At 40.8% G+C, this 19,444-nt stretch overlaps 1 protein-coding gene and 1 pseudogene across 5 annotated transcripts in view; both read right to left on the bottom strand.

The window, feature by feature from the left end:
• Positions 1 to 4,700: 4,700 nt before the first annotated feature.
• The window catches only part of GABPB2 (GA binding protein transcription factor subunit beta 2), a 28,312-nt gene continuing 13,568 nt past the window's right edge, over positions 4,701 to 19,444 (bottom strand). For 2 of the 5 annotated variants that reach the window (XM_058275345.2, XM_058275344.2), the window contains exons 6-9: positions 17,696 to 17,809; positions 15,264 to 15,449; positions 10,492 to 10,622; positions 4,701 to 10,339 (exon numbers count right to left, since the gene is read on the bottom strand). In XM_058275345.2, the coding sequence (XP_058131328.1) occupies positions 10,040 to 10,339; positions 10,492 to 10,622; positions 15,264 to 15,449; positions 17,696 to 17,809 (731 nt within the window). In that variant the 3' untranslated portion in view covers positions 4,701 to 10,039. The remainder of the gene's footprint in view (positions 10,340 to 10,491; positions 10,623 to 15,263; positions 15,450 to 17,695; positions 17,810 to 19,444) is intronic. The other 3 variants (XM_058275349.2, XM_058275348.2, XM_058275347.2) reach the window with 3 other exon arrangements.
• LOC131273115 (phosphatidylethanolamine-binding protein 1-like) lies at positions 10,640 to 15,246 on the bottom strand (annotated as a pseudogene).

Below are 19,444 nucleotides of genomic sequence, written 5' to 3'. Positions count from 1 at the left end.
TAAGAGCAGCTGGTGGGCTGCAGAAACGGAAAGAGACCTTAGCTCCGTTGGAGGCAAGCATTTGCCTGGGCAGTCCCCTAGGGAACGTTTCCGGGTCAGAGAGCGGGACGCGACGTCAAGAGAGCGTATTTCATCCACGCATGCGTCGCTTCCCCTCGAGGGCCCCGCGCCCCGCGCGCCCGCCTTCACCTATCGCGTGGCAGGCGTGATGGTCCCTTACTCTGGCTGGGGTTGGCTGCAAACGCCCGTCCATTACTTCGGGGGCCAATGGGTGGGACGAGCAGGACCTCCCGTTCCGCCCACCACCTCTAGCGCTAAGGCCACTTAAGGCCTGGCGCCAGCGGCCGCTGCTTTTGAGGATTTGCAAGTCAGGTGGGGTTTTTCCTGCGGGTGCTTGGCCGGAGTATCCGCTGGGTTAGAGCCCTAGGCCCCACCGCCGCCACCTGGGGGCTGTACCAACCCCTGCGGGGAGGAAGTCTCGCCGTCCTCCCGGCTCGCTGCCTAAACGTCCTCGGCCGGAAACCTCGGAGAACCCTTCGGCTAAGAACCCTTATTTGTTTTTAGCTACTCCTGATAAGTCAAAACTCAGCTAAGCCTCGGTTTTCAAATCTGAAAAGTGGAGTTGTTGAGAGGTTCGGGTACGATCTAATGTGAGTGAAAACGCTTTCTAAAGCGTGGTACTTTGTGAAATTGATTCCTTCAAGTTCACTCTTAGCCCATTCCTAACTTCGCTGGGTATTAGAAGGATAACTGCTTTAACTGAGCAAGTCATCTTCCTTAACAGCCTTATAACCGTCATTTATAGATTTACCTCAAGAATTTTCAATGCTTTCTGAACATTCCGCACTCTTTAATTGGGTTGTTTGCCAAAATTCGGCTGTCCTCCAGAGCCTATCTTCTTTCTGCTTGGAGCTTGTTTCACTGGGTTGGAGTGGTCCTTTAGGTCTCCTTAGTAAAACCAAGATGCTTTGAGGGCATGGCTAGTTTCCTAGGTAGTGGAGGAGAGCAAGAAAGGAGTGGAGATTCTTTCCACTCACATGACTTATCTTCTTCAAACCAAGGTTTTTAAAGCAGGAAAAGCAAAATTTCAAGACTACAGCCTTTCACAGCCCTCTGAGGCACAAATCTTACAAGTACAGTTCTTGTCCCAAAAGTGGTCAAGAGCAAAAGGGGTACATGATCTTCAGATTTAAATATAGACCCAAAACAGAGGTACATACAACTGAAACTTAACCTTGTTACCCTTTGCAGGCACCAGCAATTTATAGGTCAAAGTCCTGGTTGTAGTTGTGAAGGATGTTCATTTATTAACATTTTTAAGAGGATGAAGACCGCTCTAGCCAAGAGGTCCTAAACTGAACTCTCAGGCCTTTTCAGGGCTAGTACAAGCAACAGCGCCTGGACGTCACTTAACTGGTATGTGTGTGTGACCTTGGACAATTCAGCTAACCTCTCTGAACCTCGGTTTCTTTTGTAAAGAATGTACAGAACATATATGAAAAGGGGGTTGTAAACACTATACCAACATAGGCTTCAATTAAGCATTTTGTGAGAAACTGTTTGCCCAGAATAAAGTAGACTACTACCAAGAATGCAATTCAAAAATATTCACAAAATACCTCTTCTTGACAAAGTAATGAATAATAAATTAACAGATGAATTCAAAGAAATTATTGTCAGTGACAGTAGAGGGGTAAATATGACCCCAATTATGGAATCTACAGATAGTCTTTTGTTTCTTGTTTTGTTTTTAGGAGGTTCTGGGGATTGAACCCAGGACCTTGTACATGGGAAGCAGGTGCTCAACCACTGAGCTACATCTCCTCCCCTACAGATATTTTTTTTTTTGCCTTCACTTTATTTTTTAATGTTACATTAAAAAAATATGAGGTCCCCATATACCCCCCACCCTACAGATATTCTTTTGAATTAAAAATTTAAAAAATGTTAGCTCAAACTTTGTCTTTAGACAAACCAGAATGTGGCAGTAAGAGTATAGCTGTGATCCTCAGGGATTTCTAAGCTGATTTCTCAGAGGCAGCCTGAGAGGTTATGGAGAAACCAGGGCCCCAGCAGGCAGAGTCCATCAGCTTGTATAAGGCTTTGGGGATCTGAAACACAGAAGGTTCCAAGTCACAAAGCTTGAAAAGATGTTCAGCATCTTGGGCTCTTTGGGGGCTAAGTCACAGGGGCCTGAGCTATTACTGTCTCTCAGATCTATGTCTCCTTGATGCTACCATTACCCTTGGGAAGGGGTATGAGTCACCCTCTGCTACTTAATCCAGCAGTTGACCCTTCACAACTGTTGGCTCAAGAAATTAAGGTTACATGTAGGAGAATAAGGTTCAAGTGCATGGATAAAGCACAAAGCCTTATGAATCCAAAAGATCATCTGCCTTTACCAGGTATTGTATGAGGTCCCAACAAGAAATAGATGACACGCTCAAATAATGAAGTTCTATTAAAAAGAAAAAAAGGCCAAGGAGTAGTTAAGTAACTGGAGACTATTAACGGCCTTAGGCCTAAAAGGACAAAGGGAATCTCTTCAATTTCTTTGGTTCCTGGGACCTAAAAGGGGAGAGTTGCCTTGAGAGGAACAGTGAACTTCAACAAAGCACACATCTAGGCCAAGGTGACCCCAAGGGAGGGAGCCTGGGAAATCAATATACTGATCTAACTCTTCCCCTTTTGAGTCTCCTGACAGGGCTCCCTATTGGCTGAATCCAAGTGGAAGCCAAAGCATAGGGGAGCCCACTAATGAAGATCATGCAGGTCAGCCTTCCAGGATAAAGAGCACAATGCAGAAGGGAGAAGAGTAATCTGGAAAGTAAGACAAAAGATATATAGAGAAGGATAGCCTGTCCATCACCTTCAAGAGAAGTTATCTTTGACTTTCTTTGCTCAAGTATTGCTGGACAGCAACTCTAGGAAGAGATCCCTGAATCAGTTTTAGTGCAAAATTTACTTTGGAGTTTGCAGGGAAGGCTGCCTGGAAAAGTTCCTTCTCCCCATTTCTTAATTGCAACCTTTAGATAGAATAAACTGCCCAAAGCCAAGTAAATCAGATAGTACTCTGATTAAAAGACAAATTATAGCAGAAAGAATATTCATAACTCAATGTAGGAACTGTAGTTTTAGAAAAAGATGAGTATTTCTGTAAGTTGTGTGACTCTGGGCAAAGTTACAACCTGTTTTTGTAACTATATAATGAGGATAATATCCACCTTCCAAGATTGGTATGTATATGTGTATGCAAAGTACCTAGCTCATTACCAGACATGTAGCCATGGCTTAGAGCATAGTAGCTACAGCCATTATTTATAATATTGGCATCTATCCCAAACATCACTTTCCTTCCAATGAGGAACCTTTCTTCAACTTTAGGACTGGTGTATGGGAGCAAATTGCAGCCCCACACTTTTGCTCAGAAGTCCCCTATAATTTACCCTGTTACCTACCAAACATTGTGCACAAACCCTACACAGGTGCAGTTAACACTGGATTGCTTCTACTTTAATCCTCTCATGTTTTTTACCTATTGATCTCCCTGAGGTGGAGCACCTACTTTCAGAAGAAAATATTAGCAACATTGCTCTAGTTGATGTTTTTTTTTCCCAAAATTTAAGCAGCTTACCTTTCAGAGAACCCTATCTCTTTAATTCCTTTATAGCCTTGATTTCTCTTACCAGGCTTTTAATTCAATAAGACTCTTATCTCTTTGCCTCCTAAGGCTCCTCAAGTCGCTGCTCTTTTTCCCTCAGCACAGCAAAGACCATATATACAGTTATGAGGTACCTGCTAGAATTACCTTGTAATATGTGTTCACTATTTGTTGACTATATATGCTGGTATTTACCAACAAGCAATTATCCACATGCAGCCTAGTACATAGTAGGTGTTCCATTTACTAAAATTGATTTGAGAGCTTGCCTAGAGATTCTAAACATTGAGCACAGATGCATATATGTCCTTGACTTGGCATCACTTCTTTTTTTAAAGAAAGGCATCCTTATTGCCAACTGAGCAGCTTTTGAGAACAGTACACACTAGATGGGCATACACATCTAGCCAACAAGATTGGTTTACTCAACCCTGCTTATCAATGGTGATTAGGCCACAATCAGACTGCTACTCATATTTGCTTAATAAATGTGTGCTGAATTGAACTAAGATAGGAGGAAGCATATTATTAACTAAGAATAGCTGAAAAGTCAGCAAAGCAAAGCCACTATTTCCAAGCCTCCCGGAGCCTGATGCTGTCCTCTCCCCCTGCCCCCCACCTCAGGATTGACTTTACTTGCACACAAGAGCACAGAATCATTTCCTTCACGTATGGCTCTCCTACCTTTGTTGTTTGCTTTTAGGGAAAGGGAAAGAGGGATGCTAATGAGATAAAAGACTTGGACAGTTGTAAATTTAACAAGACAGTCACTCTCTTCAGTCTCACTTCAGTTCTTATCTCAACTTTCTCTGCCTGACAAGAGGACCAGGCTGAGATAGGTAGCTAGATAAAGAAAAGGCATAGAGTATGAATGGATAAGAAAAGATCCGAATAGGGGAAAGAAGGAACCCTCCCCACTGCCGTCTCAATAGCTCGGTTGGACAGGGAAAGTTCACTATTGAGGTTTTATCTGTGACAGGGAAAAGACACAATTTTTTTCCCAGGAGATGAAAAAAAATTCAATGACATGCTGAAATTACATTTTATTAAGAAACACCTTTATTTTAAATGATAGTACAAAAACTGTATATATAATATAGATCTGTATAAGTATATACACACAAATACTCATACATACATACAAAACTTCTCATCAGAGTCAAACTCTATTTCATTACAATCCTAAATTTTAAAAAAGTATATTTAAGTTTTCCTAAAAACATACTGTACATAAAGCTGTCAGACAACCTGAAAACAGGGCAACTGTGAAGAATATAGGCATTCCCCTCACCCCAACTTTCACAGATGGCCTTGGAGGAGAGTATACAGGGCAAAGCCAGGGAAGGGAGTTGCTATCATTATTGCTGATAGAGCAAGAGGCCTGAAACAGACAGGGAAGCACAGGGTATAGGGTGTGACCTAGATTAATTCTCTGAAACAAACCACTTCAGAATAAACAAATAATATGTGGAGGGGAAGGAGAGGAGTAGACAGGGAAAAGACAAGGCCCACTGATTAGAAATGACCTATTAATTAAGTTCCAGTGCCTGGAAAAGACTCAAGAGATAAGAACAATGGGGTTGGGGAAGCAGAAGTTGTTGGGGGGAAAGGGGAGGAGAGAGATAGGGAATCATAATTTCCTGCCATTAACAAGCCAAATTGCTACTGTAGAATCTAAGAATGTCACCCTATCCCGTAATACTGAGGCTCAGAAAAAGGCAGCATTAGAGGTTCAAGCTACTTGATACTAATTCACATCCTTTGTGCTCCTGGTCTCTTGTTAACTAAATTGGCATAAGAAAAAGTGCAAATTCAGCAAGGGGATATATTCGTCACATAAAATGGAGAGAGATAACAGCCTACAGCAGCATATAGATGGTCCTGGCTTGTATTCCATTCTAACTCCTTTTCTGGTCCTACAGGTATGGGTCTGCCCCACAGGAGTAGAGAATAGGGGGTCATTCTCCAATAAATTGGGATTAAAAATGCTTCCCACTTCTGAGAAGAATTCACTTTAGGCCCCAATCTCCTGGCTCTGGAGGCCCCATTAATGTTAAGAGAGAGCCAAACAAGCTTTCTCCCCAAAATGATATTTCTGAACTAGGAAAGTAGATGTATAGAATGTCTGTTCTTTTTGCCATGGCCATTTATCTGGGGTTTCTTTCCTGTTCAGAGGTGTAAGATTTACAAGTGCCAGTCAAAATAGCTGCCACAGGGATAAAAGGAGGCTTGCCCTGTGGAGGGGAAATTCCATCTCTACCTCAGTGCTCTGAATCTTCTAGCATACATAGTGTCATCACACTATATGCTAAACAAATCCCTTTAAAGACCTGTACTGGCTCTCCCTGGGGCCTCACTCCTCAGCTTTCTCATTACTGCTTATTAGAGCACTCTCCAACAGACACATCTCTCAAAGAGGGTCGAAGCAATGAATGCTTTTTCTTCCTCCACACCCTATATTGGCACATTTTCAGTGAAACTTAAGAAATCTTCCTAATGTGTTTAACGAAATAAAAATATCTAGAGCTGAACCCCAAAGACTAAAGTAGGAAAATCCATATATGTTTCTAAAAGTACACACTAACAGAAACCAATAAAGAGGTATTAAAAAATGCCCTGGTCACACAATACCTAAATTCAACTAGAAAGCCCTCTAGTAAATTCATTTTTTTAAACGTCAATATAAAGAAGGTCATTTTGTCTGTCATAGATACCTAATGCTACTGAGTAGACACACAAAAAATTGATTAATGCAATGGTTAGATTGAAGAAGGGAGAAAGGCAAAACCAAAAATATCTAAACACAGTGGAGTGGGTGTGGCTCAGTGGTTGAGCGTCTGTTTTGCACGTATGAGAAGGTCCCAGGTTCAATCCCTGGTACCTTCTTAAAAAAAAAACTAAAAACAACAAAACAAAATAAAAACTAAACACAGATGTGACAGAGAAAAAGAACATCTTTTAAGGCACTGGGCTCAGAAACACAGAAGACCTAAAGTAGAGTTCTCCCATATTTCAATTTGAAACCCCAACACTGGCTAGACAATTAAAAGGCCGAACAGAGGTAGTGATAGGGGGGAAATGCACTTTTAAAATTAATTTCTCTGAAGCTAGGAACAAAAATACAAGATTTACTTCTTCCTCGTTTTCTGGTGGGGAGGGAGCTTAAAACCAAAATGCAAATGTAGTCTTAAAATTCCTGACATTAATACTGATATTGTTAAAGCAGCTTTATTTAAAGCAACCATCGTAGGCTCAAAATTTCTCCTGCTAAAGTACTAACTCTGCACCACTTGTCTGGGGAATGTGAACTGTTATTTGATTCTCTGTAATTCACACCTTGCCAATAAACCAGTTGGAATCCACTAACCCAGAAGATCTAAGCCACCTTTTCCAACTTCCATCGCTGATACAGAAAGATATGCAAAATCATAAAACTGTATTGCTATTAATACATTTAATATTTAACTTGTAACAACTTCAAGGTAACCTGACCTACTATTCTCTCCATGCAATAAAATTGGAGATGAGATCTATTTCTTTTCTCTGGGATGTTAAAAGGCCTATTCCAAAAATATAGAAATAAATACCTTTCTGATACCTACCCTTTTCCAGACATTTTCTTCTCTCCCTCCCTACTCCAGACTCTCCTCTAATGATCTCCCCTATCTCAGAGACTCTGTCATCAAAAATGACTTGGGGAACAGATGTAGCTCAAGCAGTTGAGCGCCCATCTCCCACATGGAAGGTCCTGGGTTTGATTTGGTTCCTGATGCCTCCTAAAGAAGACAAATAACAAGCAGACATCAAGCAAAAACAATGAGCAGACAATGAGCAAACACAAGCAAAACAATGAGCAGACAATGAGCAAAAGCAAATGAGCAGGGAGCAGATGTGGCTCAAGCAGTTGAGCACCTGCTTCCCACATGGGAGGTCCCAATTTTGGTTCCTGGTGCTTCCTAAAGAAAAAACAGACTACAAGCAAGCAATGAGCAAACAATGAGGAAAAAACAACGAGCAGACAATGAGTGTAAACAGTGAGCAAACAGATGAGTGAGGGAAAAAAATGACTTGGGCTGCACTAAAGAATTTTGGGGGGTGGGAATGATAGCCTCCTAGAGAAAGAAAAAATAAGAACTTTTAAATAGTTTCCTCCAGAAGTAGGGACTCTGTATGTTCAGAAGGGCACATTAAATGGATACTTCCAGTCCCTAATTATTAGCTATCCCAGAGAAAGGTGGTTGGGACTCAATATCTTCTGTAGCATTAACCTCTACCCCCTTACCAAAACAAAACAAAAAAGGAATTAAAGTCAACATATGAACCAAGAACATAAGCAAAAGACATCTGAATTGATACTTGGTCCCTCTAGTCAAGCTAAGTAAGGCTCTGCAATGGAGCACATAGCAACTTATTGTTAGCACCTAGTTCCCAAGGGGAAGCAGAAAAAATAAAATATATCAAATAGGAACATGTCAATCTGACAACATATACCACAATTTCATCCTCGCCCTCACTTAGGCCCCTGTGCTGCATTCTCCCACTCCCATCATCCCCAAAGGTCCAGAGTAATCTCTGATCATCTGGGAAGTACTCAGTACTCAAGTCTGTGTAGAAAACTTAGCTAAGGTGGCCAGCGGCCAAGACCAATTACAAAACTTTTTTTGTGTGTGTGTGGGGGTGCTGAAACCCAGGAAAAAACTAATTTTTTTTTGCCTATAAACCTCTAGTAGCCAATTCTGTTTGTTAAATTTGGTTTGGGAGTTATGTTTTCAATCTATTTTGAGTCCAAAATGATTCTGCACCTCTGGGAAACTGCTGTAAGTAAATTACTTTACTAATCAAGGTAAGTAGAGCCATGTTAGCTGTCAAATTTTTTTCCAAATTAAAAATGCATGTTTTCCCCATGATCACTAATTAAGAAAACCATATTCTAAACAGTTATTCAAATGTTTATTTGGCACATCTCCCTCTGGTTTCTTCCTCTAACTTACAACAAAGCAAGCAAGTCTTTGAGGTCCCAATTTCAAAGGCAAAAACCTCTGTAATGTAACCTCCCCTCAGCCTCTCTCCATCCACATTCCCTTTCTTTTGAAAAACTTCATGCTGACACCCAAAGAAAACCCAGTAATGAAAATACTTTCCAAAAATCTCTGGGTAGAGGGGGCAAACATAGAGGGAGAGAAGGGAAGAAAGTAGACAAAATACTAAGCCAGAATCTTTAGTTCTTATGGCACTGATGATTCTTGTTCCTTTTGCCAACAAGCACTGAGTCCTATAAGACACAGAGCTCTATATTAGGTCTGTGTTTAAGGAAATAGGGTCATTTACTATCCCAAATCAAATGGAAACAAAGCTACACAACATCCTCAGCCTTCATTTCTCTCTCTGCATATAAAAACATACCATCTAAAAATGAGAGAAAGGCACATACATGTCCAGAATGACACTGAGAAAATTCAACAAACTATAAAATTCAAGAGTTTAAGCTTGATGTTACATAAAGAAATGTGTGGAAGCAAGTTGTTCTTACAACAGACTACCCTCCTGATTGCTATTTTATAAAATCCAGCCAGAGCAAAGTTTATATCTTAAGACCAGATTGTTTCATAACCCTACAAGCTCTTCTTGGCTACTTTCCAGCATTGTGGAAGCACAGCCTGGAGGATTTTGGCTTTAAATAGACTTCTCCCACATAAACAAGTTTTCTTTCCTTTCCAGTTTTTAAAAACTCTATTTCAGTTTCTTAAACTGGTATCTGAGCTATGACACACAATAGGTGCAAATTTGTCAGGCAATTGCACAAATTACTTTTCAGTGAAATTAACTCAGGACAGTTGGAAGTGCCTTCTCCTTTGGAGTGAAGTATTTTTCTTCTTTTTTCACCAAAGCTTGCTTCAAGTCCCTCCCAATTAGTGTTTGTTTTTTGTGGGTTTTTTTGTTTTGCTTTTTTTTTTCCTCAACAGACACAAAAATCATAAACCAAAAACAAATTTTCAGGTCACTTGATGGTACCATAATTAAAGGCTCTGAGTGTGTATGTAGTATTAGGAATGTTATCTTAATATCTTTTGATAGAAACTCAGTTATTTAAAAATTAATCAACCCACAACATCCAGCATTATGTCACCTCTGTGCTTAAAACTGATGTGAGCCAATAAATCTGGTCCTTATTCTTTTGGCCCCTCAGAAGAAGTGTCCCTTAAATAAAATAAATTTGGTTTTTAATTTTCCAGTTGCATAGAGAGCCTTCCTGAGCCCAAGCACTGTACCCTGCTATAGTTTTCTTCTGAAGGACATACTTTTTATAAAATGTATGTCCCCGTATTTTCTTTTTAAAAGAGGAAAAAGATGAACAGTACAAATCGTGGCCCTTGAATGTTAAGATGAAATAGTTTTCATGGAAACTCCAGTATGAGGCTCCGTGGTCTCTGTTGCCCCAGTCACTTCTGTTCCTCTCCTTTCAACTTCCCCCTCTGTAACTACCACAGCATCTACCTCAGCCACCTCTTCAACCATGGTAATATCAACTCCATTGGGTTGTTGCCGGGCCATGGCTTCCAATTTGAGGCGGTACTGTTCTGCCTCCTGCTCTTTCTTTAGAAGCTGGTGTCGGTATTCCTGGGCTCTTCGATTGGCCTCCTGGAGCTGCTGCTGTAGCAGCTCTCTTTCACTGCCTTCCTGTAAAAGTAAACCATGTCACTACCAGGTAAGAATTCCTGATCATAGAGTATCTAGAGAGTAGGTAAAAGGTTGAAGAAGAATTCAGGCCTTAACAGTTATGGCTTTTGATTCTTTTCCTTCTCTTTCCTCCACACTGCTAAAAACATTACCTTCCTTTCCTCCACACTGTTTATTATCTCTTCGATCCTTGGTTTCTTAGTCAGTGGCAACTTTTCTTCGTCTTCTTCCTCCTCTTCAATTACGGTCTCCTCTGCAACCTGACCAGCAGGTACAGTTAGAACTACAAGCCAAAGGATACCAATTGAAGATAATGAATACACAATGAAACAAGTTTTGCTTGCTTTTACTTAGAAAACAAACCAAAATGTTTTCTGATATCTTATCTTTTATGTCTCTTTACATTTTAGAATCAATATGTCATGGCTCTGCAGAGAGAAACAGAAAGGATGAGAGAGGCACTAAGGAGGCCTCAGAAAGGAAGGCTATAGATTTGTAGATCTGGAAACCTTACAGATAAATCCCAGGTCTGAGACTCTTAGAAAAGATGGCCAACCTGGGGTCACTAGTTATTACTGATTAGCTTATCTATTCTGCAGGAATAACCTGTCTAAAGTAGGCCTGAAGTCTTTACATAAGGGAAGCGGATTTGGCTCAACTAATAGAGCGTCTGCCTACTACATGGGAGGTCCAAGGTTCAAACCCAGGGCCTCCTGACCTGTGTGGTGAAGCTGGCCCCCATACAGTGCTAATGCACGCAAGGAGGGCCCTGCCATTCAGGGGTGTACCCAGCATAGGGGAGCCCCATGTGCAAGGAGCGCACCCTGTAAGGAGAGCTGCCCCGCACAAAAAAAGTGCAGCCTGCCCAGGAGTGGGGCCGCATACACAGAGAGCTGATGCAGCAAAATGACACAACAAAAAAGAGACACAGATTCCCAGTGCCGCTGACAAGAATACAAGCAGACACAGAAGAACACACAGCAAATGGACACAGAAAGCAGACAACTGGGGGTGGGCGGAAGGGGAGAGAAATAAAAATAAATAAACCTTAAAAAAAAAAAAGTAGTGGGAACACTAAATACTGACAAGGATGCAGAGAAACTGGATTATTCACCCATTGCTAACTGTAATGTAAAATGGCATAGCCACTCTAGAAAATAAGGGTTTCTTACAAAACTAAACATGTACTTACCATATGTTCCAGCAATTGCACTCTTAGATATTTATCCCAGACAAATGAAAACTTATGTTTACATAAAAACCCATACACGATTGTACATAGCAGCTTTATTAATAATATTAAAAAACTGGAGGGAAGTAGACTTGGCCCAGTGGGGCCTCCGTCTACCACATGGGAGGTCCATGGTTCAAACCCCAAGCCTCCTTGACCCATGTAGAGCTGGCCCATGCGCAGTGCTGATGTACACAAGAAGTGCCGTGCCATGCAGGGTTGTCCCCTGCATAGGGGAGCCCCAAGTGCAAGGAGTGCACCCCGTAAGGAGAGCCGCCCAACACGAACATAAGTACAGCCTGCCCAGGAACGGTGCTGCATACACGAGAGCTGACAGCAAGATGATGCGACAAAAAGAAACACAGATTCCCATGCCGCTGACAACAATAGAAGCGGACAAAGAAGCATACAGCATATAGACACAGAGAATAGACAACTGGGGTGGGGTCGGGGGGAAGGGGAGAGAAATAAAATAAATCTTAAAAAAAAAAAAAAAAATTCGAATGTCCTTCTGTGGGTGAATAGCTAAACAAACTGTCACCCATCCATACCATGGTATAACACTCAGCAATTAAATGGAATGAACTATTGATACAACTATTTAGATCAATCTGAAGGGAATTATGCTGAATGAAAAAGCTGGTCTCAAAAGGTTATATATTGTATAATGCCATTTGTATATATCATTCTTGAAATGACGGAAGTATAGATGTAGAGAACAGATTAGATAAGTGGCTGCAAGGGGTTAGGAGGGAGGTGGCTGTGAATATAAAAGGGTGCACATGAGATCCTGGTGATGGACCTGTTCTATAGCATCACTGCAGTGGTGCTCACACAAAACTACGCATGTATTAAATTGGATAGAATTGGGAAGTGTATGTGGTTCAAGCAATTGGGCTTCTGCCTACGACATGGGAGGTCCTGGGTTCAGTTTCTAGTGCCTCCTGGAGAAGGCAAGACTGGTGTAGCAGGCAGGTGCAGCAAGCTTACACAACAAGATGATGCAACAAAAGAGACATAAAGAGGAAAGATAATGAGAGACACAACAAACCAAGGAGCTGAGGTGGCTCAGGTGATTGAGCGCCTCTATTCCACACTGGAGGTCCTGGTCTATTTGCAGTGCCTCCTAAAGAGAAGACAAGCAGACACAGAGAGCACAAAGCAAAAGCAAATGGACACAGAGAGCAGGCAGCAACCTCAAACAATGAGGAGGGTGTTAACAAATAAATAAATCTTAAAAAAAAACAAAAAAAACCATAAACTGGAAGCAGATGTGCCTCAAGCAATTGAGTGCCTGCCTCCCACATGGGAGGTCCCAGGTTTGGTTCCAGTGCCTCCTAGAGAAAAAATAAAGAGAAAACAAGCAAAAAACAACAAACAAAAACAATGAGCAAGACAATCAACAAACAACAAGCAGACAACAAGCAAAAACAAAAAATGAGCAGGAAATAGATGTGGCTCAAGCAGTTGAATGTCTGCCTCCCACATGGGAGCCCCAGGTTTGGTTCCCAGTGCCCCCTACAGAAAAAACAGACCACAAGTAAACAATGAGCAAAAAAACTGAGCAAAAACAACGAGCAAAACATTGGGAAGCCATCTTGGGGGTGGGGGGAACAACTAAAATATCAAACAAACAAAGTGGGGTATATGTCCCTCTATAATTCTAAAGAATAGGCAGCAGGAAAAGTCACCCAAAACCACTAGCTGACTGCTCAAGTCTCACTTTTAAGAATTGGAACAGAAAGAGGAGAAATCAACATGCATCACTAAATTTGACTCTACTTCTTGGGGCCTCTGGAGCAGTCTGTGTTTCCTCATTTTCTCAATTTCCCAGACAGCTGCTCATAGACTTTGGGTGTATAGTCATCCCATTCAGTCTGTTAACACATGCCTGCCACTGGGGGTCCCAGTTGGTACTTTTTGCAGAAAGATGCCACCTTGAAATTGCTACAGGGGTCTCCAGATTGGTTCTGAGAATGGGCTGGTCATACTTCAGTGGCCTGTCCTGCTCATAAACCAGCCAGATGTAGTGGTGGAAGCCTGTATCCTTGGAGAGAACTGTGATACTGCTGATGTCGTTGCCTTTCACGTTGACCATCAGAAAATGGTGCCATTCTCTGTATTTGGGCTTGTTCCTTCTGGGAACATCCAGGTCTATGAGGTCCAAGATGTACCAAGTTTGCCAGGATCAAGGCCATCCCATTCAATGCGCGTAGGTCCATCCTTAACGTGGGAGGGCATCAGTTTGGCCCACCTCATCGATCCTTGCTCCAGAGTATTTGACCTACAGTGTGTGCTCAGTTGCTTGCCTACTTCCTGCAGGTTCAAGGGCCCAGAACACTTTCTGAGGTCCATCGGCAGTGTGAGGCCAAGTGAGACCAATGGCAGGGCGCGCAGGAGAAGGCAAAGCACAGTCCAGGAACACCTACTTGAAGCCATCTGCAAAACTAAATCTTTGGAAAGTTTTTGGTGACAGTTTCAATCTCTTCACTTGTGATTGGTTTGTTGAAGCCTTCTATGTTTCCTAGCATTAGTGGAGGTGGTTGTGTGTTTCTAGGAATTTGTCCATCTCGTCTACATTGTCCAGTTTTTTGGCATATAATTGTGCACAGTATCTTCTTTTTTTCTTTTTCTGAGCTACATTGGCTCCCCTGAGTTGGCTCCCTTGTTTGTTTGCTAGTTGCTTGCTCATTTTTTTGTTGTTTTTGCTTATTGTTTACTCAGGGGTTCTTTTGCTCACTGTTTGCTTGTTGTTTTCTTTTTTTTTTAAAGAGTTATTATTTATTTATTTCTCCCCCCCCCAATTGTCTGCTCTCTGTGTCCATTCGCTATGTGTTTTTCTGTGACCGCTTCTATCCTTATCGTCAGCACTGGGAATCTGTGTCTCTTTCTGTTGCGTCACCTTGTTGTGTCAGCTCTCCGTGTGTGCAGCACCATTCTTGGGCAGGCTGCACTTTCTTTCACGCTGGGCGGCTCTCCTTACGGGGCGCACTCCTTGCGCGTGGGGCTCCCTTACGCGGGGGACACCCCTGCTTGGCACGGCACTCCTTGCGCGCATCAGCACTGCACATGGGCCAGCTCCACACAGGTCAAGGAGGCTCAGGGTTTGAACCGCGGACCTCCCATGTGGTAGACAGACGCCCTAACCACTGTGCCAAGTCCGCTGCCTATTTTCATATTTTTAAGAGCCATCAGTATTTTTTTTCAGTGAACTATTGGTTCATGTTATTTATTTTATTTGCTCTTTTTTTGGACTAAATTATTAGTTTTCACTCAGAAATTTTATATGTATTAGGGGATTTAACTTTTGCCAGTCTGGTTTCTTTCTGTTTTTCAGATTTTCTTCACCCCATTTTGCACCTGTATTCCCTCACTTCCAGAACTTGCCTTAATGCCTCATTTTTAAGGGATTTTGATTGTCTTAAATATCTTTTTTTTTTTTTTTAAGGTACCAGGTCCAAGGATTGAATCCAGAACTTCATATGTGGAAAGCTGGTGCTCAACCACTGAGCCACATAAGCTTTCCTGAGTTGGCTCTTTTTTTTTTCCCTTGTTGTTTGTTTTTCTGTTTCCAGGAGGCAACCAGGAACTGAACTGGGACCTACCATGTGTGAAGCAGGCACTTCAACCACTTGAGCAACACCCACTCCCCTTAAATAGCTTGTAATAAATTGTCTAAATGGGACAACTCACCTTGCTGTCCATCTTGCATTGTTACAATAAATGGCTGGCCAATGCCTCCAGTAGGGATTGCAGTTTGAAGATTACCCAGAGGGACTCCATCAGTCACTATGGTAATGACTCTCTGGCCTCCACTCCCCATCATTTGGTGGATTGAGGGATCAACAGAATTTCCCTCTATGATTTCCTCTGAATTGGCTAGAGATGACAAAAGTAAATTTGAAATTTAAGTTTTTTTTAAAAAACAAAACAAAGCAAAAAAAAAAACAAAAAACGGGTATAGCAATTTCAGCAAATGTTAGATTCATTAGTTGACAAAAGCAAGCTTTTGTGAACAATGCTATGTCAAGAGAAAAAATAGGGAATGCATTAGAAGAGTATTTTCTAAGATATCTTCAGTGAGATGTTAATAAATTTCACTAAAAATGGGTTCTATGTACAAATAAATTTTCAAAATGTGTGTTTAAATATGTTTAAACTTTTAGGATGTTTATTTTTTATTAAGTATTAGAGTTTAATGAGGCTACTAAGTATTTTGATTCTCTACTAAGGGATAAGACATGTTGAGTTTCCCAAACATATTTTATCTTAGAACTCTTTTTTCAGGGAGCATCTTGAAGGTCTAAATAAATCTATGGAACTTAGAAAAATAACTGTAAATTTGAGTATATGTATTTCTAAAAGAAAATGGAGAAATTTAATAGTGAATTAGCAAAATATGTCAAGTAGTTAAAGTGTCAGAGAAGTCTGATAGACAAAAACAGTAAATGTCTTCTCCCATATGATAGGTCAACAACAATACTCATAGCAGCTAACACTTACTGATTACTCACTATATGCCAGGTAACTTTCGAAGAGCTTTACACATGCCATGTTGAATCAAAATTTTCAGTTTGGTTAGTCGATATGCCAATAAAGCACTACCACTGTGGAATGTCTCTATCTAAAGAGTGAGAAGTAGGGAAGCATATTTGGCTCAACTGATAAGAGCATCCACCTACCATATGAGAAGTCCAGGGTTCAAACCCAGGGCCTCCCGACCCGTGTGGTGAGCTGGCCCACTCACAGTGCTGAAGCACACAAAGGAGTGCTCTGCCATACAGGGGTGTCCCCCGCGTAGGGGAGCCCCATACGCAAGGAGTGTGCAGCTCAAGGAGAGCCACCCTGCACAAAAAAAGCACAGCCTGTCTAGGAATGGCGCTGCACACATGGAGAGCTGACACAGCAAGATGACGCAACAAAAAGAGACACAGATTCCCAATGCCGCTGACAAGAATACAAGCACACAGAAGAACACACAGCAAATGGACACAGAGAGCAGACAATGGGTGGGGAGGAGGAAGGGGAGAGAAATAAATAAATAAATAAATCTTTTAAAAAATAAAAGATAGAGTCACAAGTAGAACTTTACAAGAAATGTGATATGGACTATTCATATCAAAACATGGAAACAAGGCATTCAATGGAAACAGAGCATTCAAACAAAACCAAGGATTATGATAGCTGAAAGGCCCTTGATAGATATAATCTAATCCAACCATCATGCTAGAAATGAGGAAACAGACCTAGAGAAGGTAAGTGATTTATCCAAGTTCAAAGAGCAAATCAATTAAAATAGCAAGGACAAGTTTAATCCATCGCTTCCCTCTCGGCTGTGCTGCTAACTTATACACATCTGAGTAGATACTTTATGATGCTGCTATAGGAAAAACGGAGTTGCAAGAATGCTCTCACCACCCAAATGTCAATGGCAGAAAGAAATCAGAACAATCTGCTTTCATTTACAACGGAGCAGACTTCTAGAGGGTCCCAGAAAGATTCCCAGATGACGATTTAGCTATTTGTCCCTATCTGTGTGGAGCCTTTCTCCCCCTTGCCCCCTCCCCATAGACCATTAGCTCTGGCTCAGTGTCTTGGAATGTTTTTGTTTTAACTATCAGAAGGGCATTATACAGCATGCATCTGCCCAACTCCATTGGAGATGCAAAAATAGTATCTCCAGTAAAAATAAAAGCAAGCCAATCTGAAGCACACCGGATATGACAATGAGTAAAGCAGCAGTCCTACATATTTTAATACTTTAATGTAAGATATCTAGGCTACTATTTTGAATCATTCTATGATAGCATCAGTCAAAACATAACATAGAAATCTCAAAAAAACCTGCTAATATAAGACCTAACATTTTAATGTGAAGCAACTGGGTCAGGGCAAACAAATTTGAAACTACAAAAATACACAAGAATAACCCTGTCATTCTCTGATATTATTCAGCTATCTGAATAGCACCTTTTCTTTCTGGTGCTCAATGATTCTAAATTCCTTTTACTTAGGTGCCTCTGATTAATCATAATTCTTTACTATTTCATGCAAATTAAATCTGCTGGAGACTTAAAAACAAAAGAAGAAAATAGTGATTCACCTAGCACATATCCCTTACCTACCTGTGGCTCTGTGTGAGTTGGAGAGGGGGGCTGATGCCTCAGCAAGAGCTGCAAGGGTGGCCAGCACTGAGGTGGTATAATTTGAGAACTGTACTGTTGAGGCATGGGGGTCACCTATTTCAGTAAAAAAGGCAAATAAGGTCCAGCGGAGAGAGTAAATCGAGACAAACTAAAAATGGCTTATTAAATCAAAATCCCAGTTTTTCTCTCTAATATCCTTAACCTTGTTCCTTAATCCAAACTGATATAAACCAATTATTGTGTTGCTTAAACAAAACAAAACAAAACTTAGGGTTTAAAAAGTTTTCCCTTCAAGCTGATTAAATTAATATTCTTGGTACAGAGCGACTACATTCTCAGCAGATCATTCTGCTGGCATTACTAATGTTGAACAATAGCAGCTAACAGACCAAGAGTGCTGCCTACTCCCTAGGCTGCCTATGGGCAAAGGCAGTTAAGCATACAAGGCATGTCTCACCCCAACCCAAACAGTGGTGAGAGAATAGGTCCTACCTGACATGCCTAACTTTATGAACAGAAAGTTACTCAACAGGTTTACATAAATCTAACTTTTAGAAAATGAAATGCACTTCCTTATGTATTTCATTATAATTTCAGAGGTATTTATTGTATCAGTTATCAGTTTACTGCTTCTCAACTACAAATCCACCGTTCTTTGCTTTGCCTTGTGATACTGAAGCTGGATCCTACAATATTTCTTTTTTGTCAACTGGCATGTGATTAAGCTTTGTCAGGACAGAGGCTGCTCTGTATATCTGCAACTCCTATATTCTTTAGAGTTCTCCTCAACTCTTAGTAGTTAATCCATTATTAGTAGTTAATAATTCTTTAAAAATTATATATAATTTATAAATTATATATTTAGAAATTATATACAAACTTTCATAATTAAATTACATAAATTATTATATACTTTTATCCACTGACTGGACTCTGACTGGTATACTTATCTCCTTTTTATATGTACTCTTAATTTTTAAGAGTACTCCCACTACCTATGCTTAAAGATTCTTGCTAACTTTTCTTCTACTAAGAATTCAGCTATTTGTAAAATACTCAAGGAAACTCCTATTTAGCACTCTTTATAGTGAATTCTTCCACAGAATAGAGTCCTTTTCTGAAATGAGTAATCTTTAAACTTACTGGCTTATAGATTGCAATTTCAGAAGATTTTTCTTAAAAGGGTGGATTATGGTATGGTACCCCTCACAGTGCCAAACCAGCTTAATCAAAGCTTTTGGATGATGAGTATGGGAATAGAAATGAGAACAGAGATAGTGATAATATCCCCATTCTATTCTAATTTTCTCATATATTTCCTAGGGAACGAACAGTCTGAGCAGAAGAAGTGTTTGACCTCCAGAAGGAGTCTCTAATATTAGATGCAAAGCAAGATTCAGCTATAGTTTGTTCCCTAATTTTCCTACTTGATTCACGCTTCTCTCATCACTTGGCCTGCGATACCAAATGGTGACATAAGAACCCACAAACTCTTCCTCAAGTGAAACAAAAAATAGCAATTTTAGATATACATCCCTAATGGAGGTTGGAATAATGTAACTAAGTCACTAGCAATTACAAAATAAGGCTTTTATATTTAAAGTTCAAGTAGGCAAGGCATCAGGTAGGCCACTTGGCTAAGAGGGAGATAGCTAGGTAGAACTAATTCATGAGAAAGGCACTGTGTGTTTTTAGCAAATGATGACTGCAACCTAAGAGTGTGCTCCC

Source organism: Dasypus novemcinctus, chromosome 13, assembly GCF_030445035.2.
Source record: "Dasypus novemcinctus isolate mDasNov1 chromosome 13, mDasNov1.1.hap2, whole genome shotgun sequence".
Taxonomy (NCBI): Eukaryota; Metazoa; Chordata; class Mammalia; order Cingulata; family Dasypodidae; genus Dasypus; species Dasypus novemcinctus.
This window is presented reverse-complemented; position numbering and strand designations above follow the sequence as displayed.